The 24,736-nt window shown below is 42.4% G+C and overlaps 1 protein-coding gene across 8 annotated transcripts in view; it reads left to right on the top strand.

The window, feature by feature from the left end:
• Positions 1-1,372: 1,372 nt before the first annotated feature.
• The window catches only part of LOC132379064 (collagen and calcium-binding EGF domain-containing protein 1-like), a 244,161-nt gene continuing 220,797 nt past the window's right edge, over positions 1,373-24,736 (top strand). For 4 of the 8 annotated variants that reach the window (XM_059946586.1, XM_059946588.1, XM_059946584.1 and 1 more), the window contains exons 1-2: positions 1,375-1,767; positions 2,346-2,426. In XM_059946586.1, the coding sequence (XP_059802569.1) occupies positions 1,700-1,767; positions 2,346-2,426 (149 nt within the window). In that variant the 5' untranslated portion in view covers positions 1,375-1,699. Of the gene's footprint in view, positions 1,768-2,345; positions 2,427-24,736 lie in introns of all 8 variants that reach the window. The other 4 variants (XM_059946583.1, XM_059946582.1, XM_059946581.1 and 1 more) reach the window with 2 other exon arrangements.

The following is a 24,736-nucleotide window of genomic DNA, read 5'->3' as shown; positions in this document are numbered from 1 at the left end:
GTCTGTGATCTGCAGTGTTTTTTGGATGAATATTTCAAGTGTCTGTGGTCGACCTGGTATCACTTCAAGATTGCCTCAAAGCCTGCCCACTCTGAAGAAGTTACTGGCCTCTCTCTTCTGTGAAACTCCCTTGCACTGAATTCAGATGAAGAGTCTCAACACAAAATTTTGACTGTCCATTCCCCTCCAGGGGATGCTGCCTGACTCATTGAGTTCCACCAGCAGTTTCAAATATGAATTCTCTTGGATTAAGCCTAGTTGACACGTCGCCCACATCCCACTCTCTTTTAGTCCAGAGAAAAACTAATTTCTCTCCAAATCTGCAACTGGTTTAAATCTTTCCCCTCTCACCTTAAACCCTTGATTTCCCAGCCCAAGGGAGAAGATTGTATGTATTCATTTACCCTATCTTCCCTTCATAATTTTATGCACCTCTGTAAGATCACTCCTCATTTTCCTATACTCCAATGGAAATAGTCCCAAGCTTCTCAACCTCTCCCCGTAACTCAGCCTCTCAAGTCCCAGCAACATCTTGGTAAATCTCCTCTGCACTCTTTCCAGCTTAATTGCAACTTTCTTGTAACGCGATGACCAAAACTGAACACAAATCCGGGAGCTGAAAATGATGCATCCTGGCTGTTGAAGCTGATGCAGGAGTCAGCACGCTAACCAGGACGGAACGATATGGGGAGCAAGCTGTTGTCCATGTAGCAGCTCCACCCAGCCGAAAGCAACGGCAGAGACCGCAACAGATTGACAAGAGCTGCCAGCCAACTCAAATTCAGACTGCCTGAGGGGCTCCAGCTCTGGATTTTCCCTCGGGGTTTGCTCCCGAAGCTTTCCCCGTGTGTGAGTATGTGCAAGGCAGCTGGAGGTTTGAGATTAGAGTTTTCCTTCTCCACGGCTGACTAGCCCCCACTGCCCGAAGCGGCTGGACTTAAGGCGCCTTTGCTCCTTCTCTTATCAGTGGGAAAGGTTCCGCCGGGTTTAGCAATTAAGGCCAGGATGTGGATTTGTTTGTCAGAGGCTATTTGAGATGCACGACATTGGGAGCATTTAATAGGCAACGGGAGTTTATCCCCACTATCCCCCCAACCCCGGCTATGGTCATCTTAAGGAGGCAAATCATAAACACGAGAAATTCTGTAGATGCTGTAAATCTTGAGCAAAGCACGGAAATGTAGAAGCTCAATAAGTCAGGCAGCATCTATGGAGTGGAATAAACAGTCGACATTTCAGGCTGAGACATTTCATCAAGTCCCTGACGATCCGGAGCTGCTAGGTTAGATTGAGGTAGTGGGAGGGATATGCGCGGTGAGTATACGGGGGTGGAGGGAGCGTCAATTTCACCTTGTCAGTTACAGGACACGGTAACACCAGGTCAAACTGTTTCCCAAGAGCAATGCGGACAGTTCCCGTTTTATTACTGGAGGGAAAGGTTTGGGGAGACCCGTCAGCTGGGACAGAGCCAAATTCTCCACCCTCCTCTTGCCCCGCTCTCCGCTCCGGGACGGGGGAGTTGCGCATCGCGTGCTTCACAGAACAACTCTTCCACACCTCCAGTTCTGCCCCCTCCCCCCACTGAACCAAACCCACGAGGAAATCAGAAATTACGGCCAACGAGCGCTGTGTCATCTCCGGCATGGGAGGGGAATCTTCATAGGTCGCCAAGGACGTGAACTGCAGAGATAAAGTGGCGATGATTTTCGCCTTCGTCTTAGTGTCATCCGTTCGCCTCTATTTTATCGTGCGAGCCCAGTTGGAGAGGTAAGAGTTAATTAATCTCCCCCAGTGTTAACGCGTTAATACAACAGGAGACGGGGGCTACACGGATGTAAGCGCTTTATAACCTTCCTTCGAGCGCGTTAGCGCCTGTTATAGAAATCAGCACTCGCATCCCAGAAGCTAAGCGCTCCGCTGGGAAGCAGTTTTATTACAGGAGCGGGCATCCAATTTGTCCCACAAATTCGGGAGTTAACTGTGAATCGCTGGAACCCCCCCCCCCCCCACAAAACAACCAGCAAAGATGCGGGAAATTCTGCACCAGTTTGCCAATTACTTCTCCACGCTCTGTTAATTCTCTGTACTGGGGCAGCGGAACTTTGAACGTTTCTAAAACATTCTTTAGGGCGAAACAAAAAAAATAGTTGCCATGCACTCCGGGAGTTAGTGAAAGTGAGTTGGTGTAGATTCGATTGCTATAAAGATCTCAAAATAAAATTGCTGACAACCTCCCCTTAACTCCGAGGGTTTCGTCCGAACCTGGGCTCGCGTGAGAGCACTTTGTAATTCCTTCTTTGACAGCCAACGCATAATGGCTAAAGGTTTCATATTTTTTCAATCAGCGAAGCTTGCTCTGCGAATCATGTGGCCACGTTGGAATATCGCTGCACCAAGGCGTCTGGGGAGGTATCCACGTGTTTAAGGTAAGGTTTCGGGGTTAACAAAAATTTTCCCAGCGGGGTTAATATGGTGACAATAGGGTCAAGTTCCTGTATCCTTTGAACCACAGCTGCAAGGAGCTGCAATTGGGAATGGATCCGAGGCCCTGATAAGACTGGACACCTGTGTTTTGTTATGCTCAGTGTATAGTTAGGGTTAAAGAGGCCAAGGGACAGAGAGAGAGAACAGACAGCTGGGTCTATAGAATTATACAGCATGGAAACAAATCTTCAGCCCATCTTGTTGATGCTGACCAATTTGCCCTCATCAGCTGGTCTCAGTTAAAGATACAGATTAGCTTTATTTGTCAGGTGTACATGAAAATATTGAAACACACATTAAAATGTCTGATTAACCTACACAATCCTTAGTGTTGGGGTGAGTCCACAGATGTCATCAGGCTTCTGGCCAACATAGCATGTCTGTATCTTACTAACCTTGACCTAATAGGTATTTGGAATGTAGGAGGAAAACTTCTGTCCCTTTGGTTGTGGGAGAACATACAAACTCCTTTGAGACAGCATCGGGAATTGAACCCTGACTGATGACTGCTGGCACTATGATTGTGCTAACTGTGCCACCCGCTAGCTATCATATCCCTCCGAAGCGTTTCCATACATGTACCCGTTTAATTATATTTGTACCATGTCCACCTCTAGAGCTTCATCCACCATCCTCTATGTAAAAAAAAGTTGCCCCTCAGATCCTTTTCAAATCTTTCCCCTCTCTCCATAAACCTATGCCCTCTAGTTAAGACTCCCCAGCTTTGGGAAAAGGACTGTGACCATTAATCTTGTCATGATTTTACAAGGTCAAACCTCAGCCTCCAATATTCTGGAAGAATGCAAACAGTCCTTGGAGAGAGAAACCAGTAAGCATTTCATGTCAGAATTTTTTAAAAAAAGCAGAAACTGCAGCAATCGCTTGGTGAGTCAGGCAGCATTTGTAAGGCAAGAAACAAAAGTTAATGCCTCAGGTTGAAGACAATTACTCTAAACTTAAAACACACTTGGAGCATTGTGCTCAGTTCTGGTCACATTATTGGAAAGGATGTGGAAAGTTTAGAGCAAGTGCAGAGGAGATTTACCAGGATGCTGCCTAGAATAGAGAACATGTCTTATGAGGATAGGTTTAGCAAGCTAGGTCTTTATTGAGCAAAGGAATATGAATGGTGACTTGATAGCGATGTACAAGACAATAAAAGGCATAGATTGAGTAGACAGCCAGAGACTTTTTCCTAGGGCAGAAATGGCTAAGGAGGCATAATGAGAGAGGGGAGATGTCACAGCTAAGGTTTTTTTTTGTAACAGTGAGTGTTAGGAGCAGGGAATATCTTGCCAGGGATGGTGTTGGGGGCAGATGCAGTGGAGACATTTAAGGAACTCTTAGAAAGGCACATGGAAGATTCAAAATAGAAGGCTATGCATGAGGGAAGGGTTTGATTGATATTAGAGTAGGTTAAAATGTTGGCTGAACATCATGGGCTGAAGGACCTGTAATGACTGTTATGTTGTATGTTCTGTGAGGTGTCAGCTCCTGCAAGTATTCTCACGGTGGAAATTTTCTACTGTAGGATCCAAGGGCACAGCCTCAGAATAAAGGGATGCCCCTTTAGAACTGAGTCAAGGAGGGATTTCTTCAGAGGGTGGTGAATCTGTGGAACTTATTGCACAGAGGGCTGTGAAGGCCAAGTCACTGGGTGCATTTAAGGCAGAGATTGATGGATTCTTGATTGGTAAGGGAATTAAAGGTTACAGCAAGAAGGTGGGAGAATGTGGTTGAAAAAAATCCTGTTAGCAATGATAGAATGGTGGAGAAGACATGATGGGCCGAATAACTAATTCTGCTCCTATATCTTGTATCCTATGGAGCTCATTAAAACTGTTATGATTGGAAGGGAGATAGGTCATTCATTCTGACCATGGAGTCTAGAATTAAGGATCATTGTGTTATGATAAGGATCAACTATTTGGGATAGAGATGTGGAGAAAAGTCTTTGTGCAGAGGAATGTTAATCTTTGCAGTCCTCTATCTCACAAGTTTGTATGCTCAGCATCGAGCACATTCACTGGGACTGACAAATTATTAAGTAGTTAGGAAGTAGAAGATATGGAGGTTGAGTGGTAAAATATGACATTTTAAGAATGAACAAAGGGCTAAAATTGATGGGCCAAATGTCTGAAGTTGTATTAAACATTGGTGAGCCCTAATTTGGAGTATTGTGTGCTGTTTTGTTTGCCTACCTACAGGAAAGATATTAAAAAATTTGGAAGATTGTAGAGAAAATTTACAAGGATGTTTGCTGCATTTGAGGACCTGAGTTGTGGGAAAGGTTGAGTAGGTTAGGACTTTATTCATAGGAGAATAAAGGGAAACTTGACAGTGGTATACACTTTATGAGCGGAATAAATAGGATAAATGGAAGGAAAATTTTCCATTGAGGTTGGGAGAGACAAGGACTAGAGGTCATGGGTTAAGGGTGAAATATTTAAGGGAAACCTGAGAGGAAACATCTTATTGCTGTATCAGAGGGACATCAAGGACGGCTGTGTACTTTGCTTCACAGAAACTTGGCTGCCCATCCTATTTCAGACATAACACAGCAGCTCGATGACTTCATAATTCTCTGCAAAGACAGAATAGCTCAATCTTTTAAAGGCAAAGGAGATGGAGTATGCTTTATGACTAATTCTTTGTGGTGCACAGACATGGCGGTTCTCGGTCCTGCTCACCTGACCTGAAACATCTAATGTTAAATGTTGTCCTTTTTATCTGCCAAGGGAGTTTTATGCCATCATCCTGGTAGTGGTGTGCATTCCACCTGAGGCCAACATCAGGCAGGCAGTGGAGGAGCTAAGCTCTGTGAGCAACAGGCACAAAACGGCCTTCCCTATCATTGTGGGGGATTACAGCCAGGACAGCTTGAAGTGTCTGAACAACTACCACCAATTATCACCTATGGAACCGGGGAGCCAACACACTTGACCACTGTTATGCTCGCTTACTGTGCCATCCCACAACCACACTTTGGAAAGTCCAATCACATGGCTGTACTTTTACTCCCAGAGTATAGGCAGAGACTAAATAGTAGCACTGGTGGTGAGGACCAAGAAGGTGGTTAAGGTAGGTGGAGGGTGGATAAGGTAGGTGGAGGAGTGCTTCCATGACTGCATTGAATCAATGGACTGGACAATATTCAGGGATTCATTTTCAAATCCGAATGAATACGCCACAGTTGTCACCGACTTCGTCAAGAGTGCATGACTTTGAGAATGTACTGGACATACCCAGACTAAAAGCCATGGATGAACCAGGAGATTCATAGTCTGCTGAGATCTGTGGCATTCAAGACTGGTGATCTAGAGCTATGCAAGAAGTCCAGGTATGACATATGGAAGGCTATTTAAAGAGAGAAAAAAGCTTAATTCCAGTTGAGGTTAGAAACAGAATTGACTGCACGTCAGCTCTGACTATGTTTGCAAGCCATATCTTCCTACAAAGTGAAATCTAGCATCATGAGTGACTGTGATGCTTCACTCCCAGATAAGTTCAACGCCTTGCATGCATGCTTTGTAAGGGAGAATACAACTACACCTGAGCGAATCCCTGATGCATCTGGTGACCCTGTTATCTCTGTCTCAGAAGCTGACATCAGAACATCTTTCAAGAGAATGAACTCCTGCAAGGCATCAGGCCCTGATTGTCTACCTGGTAGGGCTCTGAAAACCTGTGCCAACCATCTGGAGAGGCTGTGTTCAAGGACATCCTTAATGTCTCACTGCTGCTGTCGAAGGTTCCACCTGCTTCAAAAGGGCAACAATCATACCAGCGGCCAAGAAGAGCAGTGTGAGCTGCCTCAATGACTATCTTTCAGTGGCACTCACGCCCACTGTGATGAAGTGCTTTGAGAAGTTGGTCAAGGCTAGCATCAACTCTTGCTGAACAGGGACCTGGACTCGCTGTAATTTGCCAGTGGCCACAATTGATCTACAGTGGAAGCAGTCTCACTGGCTCTCCACTCAGCCTTGGATGTCCTGGACAGCAGTAATACCTTTGTCAGGCTGCTGATTTCAGCTCAGTGCTCAACAAAATCAGTACTTGTCAACCAGCTCCAAAACCTGGTCCTCTGTACCTCCCCCTGCAACTGGATCCTTGACTTCCTCACCAGGAGACCATAGTCTGTGTGGATCGGAAATAACATCTCCATCTTGTTGATAATCAACAGTGGTGCACGTCAAAGATGCATGCTTCGCCCATTGTTCTACTCTCTTGACATGACTGAGCGGCTAGGCACAGCTCAAGCCCCATCTACAAAATTGCCAATGACACAATTATTGTTGGCGGGATGGTGACAGGAGGCATACAGGAGTAAAATAGACCAGCTAGTTAAGTGGTGTCACAACAATAACCATGCACTCAATGTCAGTAAGACCAAAGAATTGATTGTGGATTGTGGACGCTCACCAGATCAGAGGTGGAACGGGTGGGCAGTTTCAAGTTCTTGGGTGTCAACATCTCTGAAGATCAATCCTGGGCCCAACATATTGATGCAATTACGAAGAATTACAACTCCAAGATGGTGCTGCTTATAAAACTTTTAAATATGCTTCTTCTGAATTACTTTCACTGCAATCTGCAGCCTGTAATTACCTATAAGCCATGTATGTTGACACCGTCTTAATGAGCAAGCAATTTCATGATCTTCTTAAGGACTTAGCAGATTTAATTCTCAAGCATGCATGTATGCACATTTAAGTGGGCAAAGGCACATTGCCAAGGCCGAAAGAGGGGGAGGACTCCAAGCTAAGCTGAAGTGCTGAGCAATGGAGTTTTTCTATCCAGCATCTTATTAGCAAACGTAGTCGCTGGAGAACAAGTTTGAGAACCTAAGGACAAGATTGCTGTATTGGTGGGAAAGGAAGAACTGTTGTGTTCTGTGTTTCACAGAGACATGGCTCACTCGTAATACACTGGATATGTTGGTAAGAGCTGAGGGCTTCTCGATACCTGGCATGGACCAGACTGCTGATTCAGAGAAAGCAAAAGGTGGGGATCTGTGAACGAATACATCCTGGTTGTCATGGACTTTATAAAAACAGCCATAGGCACTGTGCCCCTCACAAAATTCTTCAGAAGTCTTGGATGAACCATGAGATTCACAATCTGCTGAGGGCCAGATCAGTGGTGTTCAAGGTTGGCAATCAAGTAAGGTACAAAAAGTCTAGGTACGATATCCAGAAAGCCGTTTCACGTATGACATGGCAATTCTGGACCAAACGTGAATTACTGAAGGATGCTCGACAGCTGTGGCGGGGCTTGAATGCTATTATCTCCTACAAAATGAAACCAAGCGACATAAGTGATAACAAAGCTTTGCTTGTAAATGTGTTTAATGCCTTTTATGCTCATTTTGACTGTCAAAACATTCATGAACCTTCACGGACTCCTACAACCCCCAGTGACACTGTGATTTCAGTCTCTGAGGTCAATGTGAGGCCATCCTTCCGGAGGGTGCACCCAAGGAAAGCATTCGGCCCGGACAAGGTACCTGGCTGAGTACTAAAGACCTGTTCTGATCAACTGGTTGGAGTGTTCACGGAGGTCCTTAACATCTTGCTTTGACAGTCTGAGGTAGCCCACCTGTTTCAAGTCGCCTTCAATTATACCAATGATTAAGAAGAACGCAACAGTTTGCCTCAATGACAAACATCCAGTGGCACTTACATCCGCTGCGATGAAGTGCTTTGAGAGCTTGGTGATGAAACATCAACACCTGCCTGCGAAGCGACTTGGATCCATTCCAATTTGCCTATCATCACTACAGGTGAACAGGAGATCCCATCTCATTGGGTCTTCACTCAACTCTGGAACATCTGGACAACAAATATGCATACATCAGGATGCTCTTCATTGACTACAGCTTGGAATTCAGTACTATCACCCCCTCAAAACTCATCAATAATCTTCCAGTCCTAGGCCTCAATGGCTCCTTGTGCGACTGGATTCTTGATTTGCTTGCTTGTACACCTCAGTCAGTTCGAATTGGCAACAACAACGTCACCATAATCTCCATCACCACAAGGTTGTGAGCTTAGCCACCTACTCTACTTGCTTTACACTTACGACAGTGAAGCTAAGCACAGCTCCAATGTCATAGACTGAATAACAGTTCGGCATGGACTAGATAGGCTGTTTTGATACTCTGTGACTGCAATTCCATCAAGAGATGTGAGGTTAATGCAGAAAAGTGTTGCTGAGGTATGAGATTAACCTGGTCTTGCCGAACAATGGAATAGTTCTAATGATCCACTCTTGCTTCTCTTTCTTATGGAGACTTGAAACTTCAGATACTGGAATCTGGAGCAGCACACAACCCGCTGGAGGAACTCAGCAGGCTGAGCAGTGTCAACGGGAAGAAAGAAAAAATCGACATTTCGGGTTGAAACCCTGCATCAGGGCAGTCGTAAATCAAGACGTTTTGATGAAGTTTTTCAACCCGAAATATCAACAAATACTTCACTCTTGCTGATGATGCTCAACCTGCTGAGTTCCTCCAGCAGACTGTGCTTTCTTTCCATTTTTTAATATTCTTCTTCTTATAACTTCAGCCAGTCTCGGTGCCAATAACCTACCTGAACTCTGGATTCCTTGATTAGACTGATGCACTGTAATTTGCTGACTACCATTGCAAGAGATTATTACAGGGCTTTTCTACAAATGAGTGTTTTAACCAATGTGGATAAATTTACTCACCTCAACACTGAACTGGTTGCACAACCTATGGGCTCACAGTCAAGGATTCTACAACTCAATTTCTCATTTAATTACCTGGCTATTTATTATTTGTTCTTTTTTTTTGTATTTGCACAGGTTGTCTTCATCTGCCCGTTGGTCATTTATTAGTTTTGTGTGGTTCTGTTATATTTCTTTGTTCTGCTGTGAATGCCTGCAAGGAAATGAATCTCAGGGTAGTACATAGTGACGTATTTACTTTGAAAATAAATTTACTGCAAAGTTCAGTGAAGGCCAATTTAGGTTTGGTGAGTGAAAGGCCCTATGTCTATGTTGTATCTCTCTTTGACCTTATCTAAGGCTGTATTAAATGTAATTTTCCTTGCCATGGTGAAATTTGTGGATGTCAGGTAAATTGAGATCAGAAGAAAGTAAATGAGGTAAGTCTGTGCTGTAGATCTTTGTGACTCTCTGACTCCTTCTAGCAGTGGTCCCAATCTTGGCATTTGAAATCCATCTTGTGTTAGAGGAGATACTGAGGCAGGATAGCAATGAGCTACTCACTTAACTTCAGGTGGGTAAAAGAAAGTGAGACTGCGAGATGTTTTGAGTCTTGACTGCAGAATGGCAGTATCGTAGTACCTCTGGAATGGAGGCAGCATGGTATACTAGTAGTTTCTTTTCCAGGATGGGAGAGCTTCAGTTATGAGCAGAGACTGGATAAGCTGTGGCTTTTACTTTGGAGTGTAGGAGATCTTACAAAATGTATATAAAATCTTAGTGGGTGGGATAGAGGGGATGGCCATGGTCTTTTTCCCAAGGTAGGGGAGTTTAAAACTGGAGGGCAGAGGTTTACAGTAAGAGGGGAAAGTTTTAATGAGAACCTGACAGGCAACTTTTCTACACAGATTGTGATGGGTGCATAGAATGAGCTGTGTGAAGAAGTGGTAGAGACAGGCACAATAACAATGTTTGAAAAATATTTAGGCAGGTACATGGACAGGAAATATTCAAAGGGATACAGGAAAAATGGGACTAGCTGAAGTATACAACTTGATCTACATGGAAGAGGTGAACCAAAGGGTCTTTTCTGTGGTTCTGAGCATATCAATGTGGCAAGACCCAGGTCAGAGAGTGAGGAACGACTCGAGGTTTGGATGATTTAAGCACTGAGCCAGTTAGAAAAGCTAGTGGATGGAGGAGAGGGACTGGCAGTGCAGCTTACTCGTCTCTCTGTTGAGCTGGGGCTGTGGCCTGCACCTAATGGGCTCCTGAATCGGCCGCAGTGATGACTGGTTTCGTGACTGCAGACTCACTTTTGTGAATCTCAGTTCTGAGTATTCTTATTTTTCTGCACATTGGGTGCTTGACGGCCTCCTCTTTTAATGGGTTCCATTGGGTTTCTTTGTTTTATGGCTGCCTGAAAGGAGACAAATCTCAAGATTGTATATAGTGTATATACGTTGATAATAAATGTACTTTGAACTTTGAAATAAATTCTCTGACTCCGTGACCAACTAGAGGAGTAACAGTTGCCTTGTCCAGTACTATACATTCCTACCTTTATTTGCATATTCCAGAGAACAAAATCATGTAGTTCGGTATTGTGCAATCACGTGTCTGCTCCTTCGCAATTCCCCATTTCACTTTTCTGATCACTGCTTTATCTGGTATTGTGCTTAGGAAGGATGTAGACTGCAATAACTTTGCAATGAAAGACTTAACAATTCGCCTCTCTGAAACTCTGATGAGAATCTCCTGCAGCGTCACGAGAATTTCAAAGGCATGTTTCTGGGCTTTGAGGAAATCCTGGTAACAATGCCGAGGAGTATCGGATAATCATCAGATCAAAGAACTGGATCCAACTGCACTGGACCATAATGAAATCCCTTTGAAAGCAGTTCACTCTTTTATATGTGGCTAAGTCCAAACAAATAAGTGATGGTGAATTTATGTAATTAACTGGTGCACTGAGGTTTGTAAACACCTTACCACTTGTTTTTGTGACATATGATATCTTCTAATATTCTTTAATTGATTTACTGCCCTTTAACTGATTTGTACATATTCACTGTACTTCACAGAATATAGTGTCTGTCAATTCTTCTCTTCGGCATACATTGCAGGCCATTTATAATGGACCAGTTTGTGCATGTTCTATTATAGGAGCTAGCATGCTTCATTAGAAATGAGATTAGTCTGAGTGCATTGGAATAACTTAGAGTGAAAAATGCAGAACAACTTTACACCAGATAACTCTAAAGTTCAAAGTTCAAAATCAATTTATTATCAAAGTACATGTACTGTACGTCACCATAACACCCTGAGATTCATTTTCCTGCAGTCCTACTGAAAAAAATCTATAGAATAGTAATGATAACAGGATCAATTAAAGATCAACTTAGAGTGCAGAATTAAACAAACTGCAAATATAAATAAATAGCAATAAATAACGCGAACATCAGATAGCAAGATAAAGAGTCCTTAAAGTGAGATCATTGGTTGTGGGAATATCTCAATGGATGGGCAAATGAGTGGAGTTAATGCCCTTTATTCAAGAGCCTAATGGTAGTGGGGTGGTAACTGTTCTTGAACCTGGTGGTGCTGATGCTTTTGTAGCTTCTACCTGATGGCAGCAGTGAGAAAATTGCATGGTCTGGGTGGGGAAGGGGGGGGGGGGGAGGAATCTCTGATGGATGCTGCTTTCCGGTGACGGTGTGTCATGTAGATGTACTCAATGGTTGGGAGGGCTTTACCCGCGATGTACTGGTTTGGTAACTACACGTACCAACTAACTTGCTCAGCTAAACTCATCCCGAAAGAGACTTAATGCAGGTATTTTCGCCTTTCAAGATTCAAGTTGTCATATTTCAGTGCACAAGGATAAAGGAGAGCAAAATGATTGCTACTCAGAATCCAATTCAGCATAAAAAGATAGACGAAGCACAATAAACACAATAAGTAAGCTATAAAAGCAATCTTATAAACACAATGTACAAGGAACTGTTGAGTTTGGCCATGTATGCATAAGGTTAGCTGGCGTACATAGATTGATTGTATGTACATTAAGTAACTCTAGGTGCAACAGCATCTGACCATAAATTGACTGACAGGAAATGATAAAATGATTCATGAGAGGAACTCTTCTATGTAGGATCAGGACATATGAAAGCGCAGTAAAGCAGGGACTGTGTTAGTGTAGGTATGAGGTCTTGAAGGGTAAATTGGTGAAGCTTATCTGATGAAATCTTAACCTTCAAACTAAGTTGCCTATCTAAAAAGGAATCTATTTTAAGTTTTCCTTTCACACTGTGCTTCTATTGAGATTAAAACTTTGGTTTGTTGTAAGTGGCTGGCGGTTACATTTCACAAGTCCAGATAAAGTGGTTGAATGTGTGACTGCATCTCCATGTCAGGAGGCCGTGTGTTCAAGTTCTGAACCAGAGGTGAACACACAAATCAAGCTGTAGAGTTATTATTAGCAACCTCTGAATAAGATTTTGCTGAGGCTCTGTCTGTATGATTCAGTGGGTCATGGAGTTATACGGTACAGAAGCAGGCCCTTTGGCCCATCATCTCCATGCTCACCATCACCCCACAGTAGCATAGCGATCAGCAAAATGCCTTATAGTGCCAACAATCACCAATTGGGGTTCAATTCCTGCTGCTCTCTGTAAGGACTTTGTACATTCTCCCTGTGACTACATGGGTTTCCTCTGGGTGCTCTAGTTTCCTCCCATCTTCCAAAGGCATACAGTTAGGGTAGGGGTGTTAGTAAGTTGTGGACATGCTATATCGGCATTGCTATGGTGACACTTGCAGGCTGCCCCAGCACAATCCTCTGACTTCGCTAGTCATTGATGCAAACAACACATTTCACTGTACGTTTTTATGTTTTGATGTACTTGTGACAAATAAAGTTAATCTTATAGCCATGTGGCAGCTGAACTCCCTGGCCTCACCCAGGTCTCATCGCCTATGAGGTGCCAACAGTGTAATACTGTTACTTTTCAACTTGCGTCGCGAGTCTGTTGATTTTTTTTATAACTTGTGTTACGAATGCACTTTATGCTAAATGTAAATCTTCTGGAATATGTTTCGTTTTTGCTGGTTTATTTGTAGCAATATTACTTAATGTGTTGTGTGTGAGTTGTAGGTACTGTATTGTGCACCTTGGTTTGGAGGAACCTTGTTTCATTTGGTGGTATATATGGTTGAATGAGAATAAAATTGAAGTTGCATTTGAACTTGCACTGATCCTGTATATCCTTCATACAATTCTTGGCCACTACCTCAACCATGCATTACTCTGGGTAACATTAAACACTCCCTGAATGTTCTTGAAGTAGATTACCTGATCAGTCCTCACATTATGCTTTCATAGAACAAACTGTGTGCAGTTTGGCTGATCTACGTCCTGCATTGTGGAAGTTCCTGACAGGTAACACCTTGGGTTTGAGGACAAGTTTCTCCTGTGGTTCTGTGGGTTCCAAGGCAGCCAATGATGCCAGTGTGGAAAACACCCTTTCACAGGTGGGGCATTCATGGTGGAAGATGGGTGGGTGGTAGTTTATGAAGTGGTAGATTCCTTCTCTCACCTACATTGTGTGGTCTTAAGGTTTCCACTTTGAGTGCTCGTGGGGCAGTCAGTGTGGATGCTGGAAGCTTTGAGCAGATATTCTAATCTCTATTGTAGAAGGGATGACTTGTCAAAAATACTGATATTAATATTGGTTTATTTTTGCCCCATGTACCAAGATACAGAGAAAATCTTGTTGGTGTGCCATCAAATCAGATCATGCTTTACATAAGTACACCGATGTGGTAAAAAGAAAATCAGAATATTGAACATAGTTATGTTGCTATGGAGAAAATGGAATGCAGATACACATGCAAGGCCCAAAGCAAGGAGGCTCCTGAACCAGTGTGGATCATTTCACTCATCACTACTGTGAACTTATTCTACAACCTACCGATTCACTTTCAAAGACTCTTTACAACTTGTGGTCTCAGTATTTTTTTTATTTGCACAGTTGTCTTTTGCACATTGTTTGCTCATTAGTCTTTGTCTGCCTTTGTTTCTTTTGGTAAATTCCATTTTTTTTAACCCTGTAAATGTCTGCAAGAAAATGAGTCTCAAGGTGATATATGATGAAGTACGGTATACGTAATTTGATAATGCATTTAGTTTGAACTTTGAAATCAAGAGTTTATCCTTTTGGAGAACGAGAGGTCAGCTCAACAGCTTGATAACAGTGGGATAGGAGCTGTCCTTGAGTCTGGTGGTATGTGCTTTCAAGCTTCCGTGGCTCCTGCCTGACAGGAGAGGGGAGCAGAGAGAATGACTGGAGTGTGATGGGTCCTTGATTATGCTGTCTGCTTTACTGAGGCAAATGGACCTGTACATGAGGTCAATGGTGGAGAGGTTGTTTCCATGATGCGCTGAGATGAGTTCACAAATCTGCTATGGTCTTGGGCAGAACTAAGTTCAAAATTTATTTATTTTCAAAATACATATATATGTTGCCATATACTATCCTGAGATTCTTTTTCATATTTAATTTAGAGATACAGTGTAGAGTAGGCCCTTATTGCCCTTCGAGGAAACTGAAGCACCTGGGTAAAACACATGCATTCCACAGGGAGGACATACAGACTCCTTACTGATAGCAGCAGAATTGAACTCTGAACTTGAGAACGGCCTGAGCTGTAATAGTGTCGTGCTACATTCACAGTAGGACAAAGAAATAGAATAGGATTAATGAAAAGAGCTGACAAACAACCAATGTGTAAGTACAAAGAACAAATAATAAATAAATAATGCTGAGTGTATAGGTTGTAGAGTCCTTGAAACTGAGTCCATTGGTAGGCTCTTGCCATACCAAGCTGTGGTGAACATGGATAGCATGATTTCTATATTGGATCTGTAAAAATTGGTAGGCTTCACTGAGACATGCCGAATTTCCTTGGCCTTTGGAGGAACTAGATCATTATGGTGCTATCTTGGCCATTTTGTTTATGTGGCCGGATCGGGACAAATGGTGGTTTGTTTGTAACTTGTTCTGGAACATTCTGAAGGGAAGTGAAAGGCATTATAGAATGTTTTCCTGAATTTTCCTGTTTTAATCGCCCGATTGTTCTTGAGATATGGTGACGAGCCATCTTATTGAACCATTGTTTCCCCAATAATCATTTGGGGAGAGAGCCCCAGGACCTAAACCCAGTAACAATAAAGAAATAATATGTTCAAAGTTCAAATAAATTTATTATCGAAGTATGTATGTGTTACAATATACAATCCTGAGATTCATTTTCTTGCAGGCATTCAGAGTAGAACAAAGAAATACAATAGAATCAATGAAAAGCTTTGTCTCATGGGCACCTTGTTGTCATGGAAGAATTGGGCCATGGAAGAGTTGACTGCAGTATAGTAAAGATGGATGTTTTAAAACCACACACTTCAATTCCACAGACCACTCCCACTCCGATATGTCTGTCCATGGCCTCCTCTATGGTCAAGATGAGGCCACACGCAGGTTGATGGAGCAATACTTTATCGCCCGCCTAGGTAGCCTCCTTCCTGCCGGCATGAACATCCAACTCACTGACCTCCATTGATATCCCTAAACCCCCCTTTACCCCATCCCTATCTATAATTTTAGTCTGGTTCTCTTTCTCTTTTTCCCCCTCACTATAATCTCTCCCCCCAGCCCTACCTTTCTTTCTCTTCTATTTCCCATAATTCTCCACCTTCCCCCTAGCCCATTTTCCTTCAGCCTATCACTTCCCAGCTCTTTACTTCATCCCTCCCCCCACTTCTTATCCCCCCTCGACCATCCCATGTTACTTCACTCCTGATGAAGGGTTTCGGCCCGAAATGTCGTCACTACCTCCTCCCATAGATGCTGTCTGGCCTGCTGAGTTCTGCCGGCATTTTGTGTTTTTATTTTAAAACTGTTGTCTTGCAGAAGAGGGAGCAAAGTGGATCAATGAGGACTTAGTATGAAAGGAGGTGTATAGAGAAGTTACTCTTCATTACAGCATCCCTGTGCCACGATGAGCCCATCCTCAGGGTGGAGGAGCAACACCTTATATTCCATTTAGGTAGCCTCCAACCTGAGGGCATGAATATCGATTTCTCATTCTGGTTAAAAAAAAATTTCCCTTCCCCACCCCTCTTCTTTTCCCCACTCTGACCTCTCACCTACCTATCATCTCCCCCGGGTCCCTTCCTCATTCTCTTTCTCCTATGGTTCATTCTCTCTCCTATCAGATTTCTTCCAATCTAGCCCTACCCCCTACCCCCTGGCTTCACCTATCACCTTCTAGCTATCCTCCTTCACCCAACCCCCACCTTTTCATTCTGGCATCTTCCCCCCTTCCTTTCCAGTCCTGAAGAAGGGTCCCAGCCCAAAATGTCAACTGTTAATTCATTTTCATGGATGCTGCCTTTCCTGCTGAGTTCCTCCAGCTTTTTGTGTGTGCTGATTTGGAAGTATTTACCACAGGAACAATTACATCTCAGATATTACTAACACTACACCGAGAAATAATGAAAAGTCAAGCCCCAGTATGCTTAATTTGAGAGCAGGTTTGCAAAATATAATCATCCAGGAAATTGATTTAGATCAGTTAATATGGGAAAATTAGTTTAGCATCAGGATGTCAGGTTGGTAACGATCAGACCAATTAGTTAAACAGAATCAAGAGCTCGACTGAGGATTAGGAAAGAGGATTATGAATCGGGTGATGAAGTCAGGCAAGGTTGCCCACTCTCCCCTGCCTTGTTTGTGTGCTGTGTAGAAACCTTTGCCGCAGGCATTCAACAGTGAAATGGCTCACCAATTCCTGATGTCTGGAAACACATCCCCAAAATCATGATGACCTAAAAATCTGGACATGCAGTGCTGCCTTTATCAGTACTCTGCATCAAAAAGTTTTTTTCTGGAACAGATTACCACTGTAAGTAGTTGCAGACTGAATTCAGCACCCAAGAATGTAAAAGCCTGCAAAACATGATGGATCAACACTGAATGCAACCTATGGACTCACTTGCAGGGACCCTACAACTTGTGTTTTCAGTATTAATTATTTAGTTATTATTATTATTATCATCATCTAGTTTTTGTGTTTGCACAGTTTGTTTCCTTTGCACGTTGGTTGCTTGTTAGTGTTTGAAGATTGTCATTGATTCTATTGACTTTCTTTTTTGTACTGTGCATGCCTGCAAGAAAATGAATCTCAGTGTCGTATATGGGGACATATACATACTTACTTACTTAAGCCCATCACCCCCTCTGGGGTATAGGTTTCCGACAGCAGCCCACCAGAGTCCTCTGTCCTGGGCCAGTCTTTCAAATTATTCCCCGGTGGAGCCCATCTTCTCAAATCATGCCTCTCCCAGGGTGAGGCCTTTGGAGCTTCTGTTGGCATTTCCATAGCACTGGAATTTTATGGGATGGGTTGCTAGTCCCATGCCCAGCCCTCCTCCTTTCTCCCTGGGTTTGGGACCGTCCATGGCAGAGTTGACAGATACCTACTTTTGTGAATTGACCTTATTACTTACATCCTGCATATACATGAGGAGTAAAAATCTTCACGTTGCGTCTTCATCTAAATGTGCAATGTGCAATTTATAGTAATTTATAATAAATAGTATGTGCAATAAAATAGTCAATGCAACATAGAAATACAGTTGTGTCAGCATGAATTAATCAGTCTACTCTTTGAAACTTGAATCACTGCTCTGTAAATTTGACACAGTGTTTCTGGTACGGTTTACAATTTTAGGCCTTATGCAAAGTTTGTATTCTTAGAGGCATTAAGTCGTAATTTCAAAGCACAATTTAGAGCTTGAATGCAGAATCTGGGTTAGTAATCCAAGGCTAAAACGTTGGAAGTTAATCTGATCTGGTGGGACAGGCAAGGTGAAATGATGAGATACAAAGGGTATTCCTCAATGAACTTCACATGAAATAACTCAGTAATGATTACATCTCCCACTGTTGTTGCAAATGCCATGTAATACAGAGAGTCACATTGTAAAATATTTATAAAATGCTTTGAAATGATTCTAAGAAAGATAAAATGTAAATGCAGTACATCTTTAAAAATTCTCCAAGCAATTTATAAGAGATCGTTCAGGGTTGAACCAATATATTTTAGTCCCAGAACTGCCAGTCACTGGACACTTTTTTGTTATTTGCACCATTCTCTGTAAACTCCAAAGACTGTTGTGCATGAAAATCCCAATAGATCAGCAGTCACTGAGATACTCAAACCTTCCTGTCTGGCACCAACAATCATTCCATGGTCAAAGTCACTTGGATCACATTTCTTCTTCATTCTGATATTTGGTCTGAACAACAACTGAACCTTTTGACCATGTTTGCATGATTTTATGCATTGAGTTGCTGCCCCAAGATTGGCTGATTAGATATTTGCATTAACAAGGAGGTGCACAGGTCTGTCTGAATCCAAACATCTATGATGGTGCAGCAAAACAAGTTGTATCCCACTGTGCTTGTGCATGTGGTGATCAACTTCATTTGATATTATTTGAGAGGCTGGGAGAGGACCTGATTTTAAATCTGTGACCTTGCAGAAAAATGATGTGAAAGAAGATACCAAAATGCCGATTTTTCTTCATGACTTGAAAGTAGTTGTATAGGCAACGTTGACAGGTATAATTACATCTACAGTTTTGTAAACATCCTACTGAGAAACCGCAATTTTCATATTCTCTCACAACCGTAGGACTGTGTCATGGAAGGCATGGATTTGATGGGTCGAAGGGCCTGTTCTCCCTATATCTCTCTAAGGCTCTGTAACTCTAAGAATTACCTCTGGAATTATGCCTTTCTTGTCCTTTAGTCACAACCTTTCTTTTTAAAGTATGTCCAACAATTTAAGTAAAAACCAGCGAAGGCTTTTCAAATTGTGGTCCCTGACTGGACACTAGAAAGTTCTCCTCTGCTCTTCTGTCATTATGTGATAGAATCTTTAACACTTACCTTGATTGAGCAGAGGTATTACACAGAGATATAATGAAGAGGTATTAAGAGTCTTTCTTAATATCTTATCTGAATAAAGAACCCCTAAAGCCTTCCAAATCTCAGTGGAAAGGCAGCCTACATTGATGTACTTACTTCAGGATGAAGGCTTGAACCCACAAGCCTTGGACTTGAGAAGTAAGAACTGTATCAACCAAGCCATTGTTGATATTAGTAGTCATTCAGAATTGCTATTTCTTTGCCATTCCGAGGAAAATTGACAGTAAGTCACAAGCTCAATTCAAAGACAGTGATCTAGTCCCTTCTATTTAGTCATATTTACAAACTGAGAGTGAGAGAAAAAGCTGATGTTTAAGAATTTTAACTCATTGGAATTGTCAGGTATTTATCCATTTGGGGAAGAGGCAGCAGCTGGCTCACTAACCAGTTGCTGTAGAGTGGGAGCGGGGTAATGGGTAATCCGCTGCCTCCAAGAATGTTTAGAGCCATTGCTGACAACTGTGTTCAATGTGTGTTCCTCAAACTTGGCTTGGCTTCTAACATACAGGATGTTTTGACAACAAGTCATCATATATACTGCTAGAGATTTGCAGCCTCTTGGAACAATTCAAGGTGGTTACCATATGTTTGAAGAAGTATTTGATTAACCCTGATTGTTGTATGCAGTGCTGGCCACTCTGTACAGGAAAGTTGTAATTAAACTGGAAAATGGACAGAAAAGACTCAAGAAGATTTTACTATGACTGGAGGGCTTGAGTTTCAAGGAGATGCTGGATAGGTTGCGATTTTTTTCAATGAAGTGTAGGATGCTCAGGGGTGACCTTGCAGAAGTATATAGAATTATGGAAGGTTTATATAAGGTTTATGCATCACTGCCATTTTCCCAGCATAGAGCCTAAAACTAGAAGACATAGAGAAGGGAATGAGAAGGGAATAATTTAAAATAATTGGTTAATGAATTGTCTGAACTGGATTGGTTAACAAATTCTCCAAACTGCGTTAGTTAGTCTGAGCTGAGTTGATTAATGAATTTTCCAAGCTCAGTTAGTTAATGAATAGTCCAAGCCAATTTGGTTAACAAATTGCCTGGACAAATTGTCTGAACCAAGTTGGCAACTTTTTCACACGGAGGGTGGTGGATGTGAGGAACAAGCTGTAGGGCTGGGTACATTTACAATGTTTAAAAGATTTTTGGGCAGGTACATGGATAGGGAAGGTTTGGAGCAGGCAAACGGGGTTAGCTCAAGTAAACATCTTGATCAGCATGGACGAGTTGAGCTGAAGGAAATAACTCTGAGTATAAAGTGGTGGCAATACTTTTAGATGAGTAAAAGGCCTTTGATTGCAGAGTGCAAGTAATAGAGTCTATTCTTTCAACACTATGTCAGCACTGTCAGGCAGATATTGGTTTGGATTGACTGATGTTCTCTAGAAATTGGTCTTCCATTCCAATGAAAGTTTGGCTTGTGTTTACTCCTCCCTCACAAAGACATGGATAATGAAGTCTTGTAGCTCCTTTGGTTGATTCCTCAGAACTACCACTGGGTCAAGAGATCCTGCCTTGGAATAGTTACACTGACCTCTGTATCCAGTGCTTTTTGAGGTGTGGATGAGGTGGCGGTGGGGGGGATACTTCCTTGCAGAATTAAGAGCAGAAAATATTGAAAATACTGTTTGACCTGGGTGAAAAGGAACAGCTTTAACATTTAAGTTTGGGACAGGGAAGGAGAGGAAAGAAGTGTTTTCCGCTGCAGGAAGAGTGGGATCTCTAATGGGCTTAACGGGAGTGGCCACGTGGAGAAGCTGTGAAGTGTTATTGAGTACGAGGGAATGGGAGCAGTTCAAGAATGCGGACAAAAGAGCGTAGACAAAGGAATGCAGGAGTTGTGAAAAACACAGGTGGGAGATGGATCCCACAGGTCATGCTGGGTGTATCCTCCTCATCAAGAAGAAGAAAAATTTTTAAAGAGGGGGAAAAAACACAAGAGATTCTGTAGATGCTTGAAATCCAGAGTAACACACACATAATGCTTGACCCCAATCGTTGGCTCTTTATTCCTCTCCATAGATGCTGCCTGTCCTGCTGAATTCCTCCAGCATTTTGTGTGGGGGGGAGGGGGGAAAGAACCAAACAAACTTAGCCAATCTACGATTGACAAAGACCCAGAAATCATAGTTCACAATTCAATATCAGCACTTGCACTCAACATCAGCAAGACCAAGGAATTGATTGTTGACTTTGGGAAGGGGAGGTTGGGAGAATTCTAACCAATCCTCATTGAGAATTTGAAGGGGAAATTCATCGTCATCAAAATCTCGGAGGAACTATCGTGGACCCAACAATTGATGTAATCATGCCAGTAGCTCTACATCATTTGAAGTTGAGGAAATGTTGGTATACCACCAAATACTCTTACAAATTTCTAGAGATGCATGGTGGAGTGCGTTTTTTGATTGCATCACTGTCTGGCACGGAGGCTCCAATGCCTAGGATTGTGAGAGGATGCAGAAGGTTGTAGACAGCCAGCTCCATCACGAGCACAACCTTCCCGCTATCAAAGCACCTTCAAGAGGTGATGCCTCAAGAAAGGTGGTATCCAACATCAAGGGCCCTCACCATCTGGGACCGGCCCACTTCTTGTTACTACCATCAGGGAGAAGTTCCACACTCTACAATTCAGAAACAGCTTGTTCCCACTGTCATCAGATTACTGAATGGTCCATGCACCCTACCTTGTTAATGCTTTAATTTTACACTATCTGTTTATTTTTGGAAATTATAATTTTTATGTATTTGTACTGTACTTCAGCTGCAAAACAATAAATTTCACATCATCTAAGTCAGTGATAATAAATCTGATTCTGATTCAGTATTGAGTTAGAATGTTCCTAGTGGGCCTGTTCCTTAAGTCTGTGTTGACCTCGTTGGTCTACAGGCTCCCTAGGAGACTACAGGTCAACAAGTCAGTGTGGGAGTGGTGATGGAGATTTAAAGTGACAGAGAACAGGAATCAGAATCAAGTTTATTATCAGTGGTATAGTGTATGTTGTGAAATTGTCTTGTGGCAGCAATGCTGTGCAAAATGTAAAGAAAATTACTATTACTTTCAATAAGAGGGCAAAATAATGAGGTAGTGTTCATGGGTTGGTTCATTGTCCATTCAGAAATCTGATAGAGGAGTGTAAGAAACTGTCCCAAATTAGTTCCTCTCTGATGATGGTAATGAGAGGGCATGTCTTTGATAATGGGGATACATAATGAAGGATGCTGCCTTCCTGACGTTCTGCCATTTGAAGATGTCCTCGATGGTGGGGAGACCTGTGCCCATGATGGAGCTGGCTGAGTTGACAGCACTCTGCAACTTTTTCTGATCCTGGGCCCTGGCCCCTCCACACCAGATAGTGATGCAACCAGTTAGAATGCTCTCCACAGTACATCTGTAGTAATCTGCTAGAGTCCTTGGTGATACAACAAAGACGAGATCATGAATAAACACATTCTCAGACAAAATCATGATTTTTAAGGAAAATATTAAAGGTTGGTGAGGGCAGGAGTTGAAATTTAGGGAGAAGGATATAGAAGAGTGATTTCTTGCCAAATGCGTGACCTAACTCAGGGAGGTGCAGGACCCTGGAACTGAAATTTTGGTATGTCACCAAAAACACATGAAAATTTCTACACGTGTACCGTGGAGAACTTGGTGGCCATATTACTGTCTATCGGGTGGGGGGGGGGGAGGTGGGGCAGTCTACTGCACAGGATTAAAATAAGTTGCAGAAACTTGTAAAATCAGTCAGCTCTATCATGGGTATCAGCCTCCATGGTATCCAAGACACCTTCAAGGAGTGATGCCTTAGGAAGGCAGCGTCCATCATTAAGGATCCCCACCACCCAGGACATGCCCTCTTCACTCTGTTATTGTTGGGAAGGAGATACAGAAGCCTGAAGGCAATCATTCATCGATCAGCTTCTCCCCCTCTGCCCTCCAATTTCTTAATGGACATTGAACCATGAACACTACCTCACAACTTTTTTATTTCTATTATTTTGCATTACTTATCTTACCTTAATTGTTTAATAGTCATATATAATGTAACTCAGTTTTTCTACATTTACTTATTATGTATTTCATTGTACTGCTGCTGTAAAGTTAACAAATTTCATGACCGAAGTGGTGATAGTAAATTTGATTCTGACTCTGAAAGAGCATAGACATCTGCTGGGGTCACAGGGGTTACGTGAGGCAGTGGTACAAAACCATTGAGGCAATTAGAAGGAATAGTAAGCCATAAAAGTTTGTTTAATTCACTAATAGCCTTGACCCAGTAGTCTGTTCCCAGAGAGTTCCCTTAACAGCATTTAGAACATGAATTTATGCAGAATATGATCCATGTTTTGATTTAAAGTAATTCAATCCAGATCTAATCAAGTTGTGTAGATGTGCTATGAGCTTTGTTGAGCATTACTGGGAGTGATATGTCAGGAAGCAACCCTTTTCAATTTTTTTCCTTCTGCACCTGTGAGTATGTGGCCAATTCACATAACACTAAAACAAAAACTATGAGCATAAAGCTATAAGGACATGCTGGATAAACTTTAACTTGTTTTCTTTGGAGTGGTGGAGAGTGAAAGAGGGACCAGAGAGAAGCTTATAAGTTTGTAAGAGGCATACAGTCAGTGGCCTCTTTATTAGGTACAACTGTACACCTGTTTGTTAATGCAAATATCTAATCAGCCAATCACGTGTCAGCAACTCTATGCAGAAAAGCATGCAGACATGGTCAAGAGGCTCAGTTGTTGATCAGACCAAACATCAGAATGGGGAAGAAATGTGACTTTGACCATGGAATGCTTGATGGTGCCAGATGGGGTGATCTGAATATCTCAGAAATGGCTGATCTCCTGGGATTTTCATGCACAACAGTCTCTAGGGATTACAGAAAATGGTGCAAAAAAACCCAAAAGAAAAATATCCAGTGAGCGGCAGTTCTCTGGGTGAAAGTGCCTTGTTTGTCAGAGAGATCAGAGGAGAATGGCTGGACTGGTTCAAGTTGACAGGAAGGCAAGTATAACTAAATAACCAACAATGGTGTGTAGAAGAGCATCTCTGAACACACAACAGAGGCACTGTCAATGGTCTTTCAAGAATCACTAGGTTCTGGAATGGTTCCAGAGGACTGTAAAATTGCAAATGTCACTACACTCTTTAAGAAGGGAGGAAGGCAAAAGAAACAAAATTATAGGCCAATTAGCCTGGCTTCTAACTGGTTGGGAAGATGCTGTAGTCCATTATTAAGGATGTGCTTTTGAAGTATTTGGAGGCACATTATAAAATGGGCCAAAGTCAGCATGGTTTCCTTTAGGGAAAATCCTGTCCGATAAATCTGTTGAAATTCTTTGAGGAAATAACAATCAGAATAGACAAAGGAAAGTGAGTGGGTGTTGTTTACTTGGATTTTCAGAAGGCTTTTGACAGGGTGTCACACATAAGACTATTTAATAAGATAAGAGTCCATGGTATTCCAGGAAAGGTACTTGTGTGGATAGA

Source organism: Hypanus sabinus, chromosome 21, assembly GCF_030144855.1.
Source record: "Hypanus sabinus isolate sHypSab1 chromosome 21, sHypSab1.hap1, whole genome shotgun sequence".
NCBI lineage: Eukaryota > Metazoa > Chordata > Chondrichthyes > Myliobatiformes > Dasyatidae > Hypanus > Hypanus sabinus.
The sequence above is the reverse complement of the archived record's forward strand: the minus strand, read 5'-3'. Positions and strand labels throughout refer to the sequence as shown.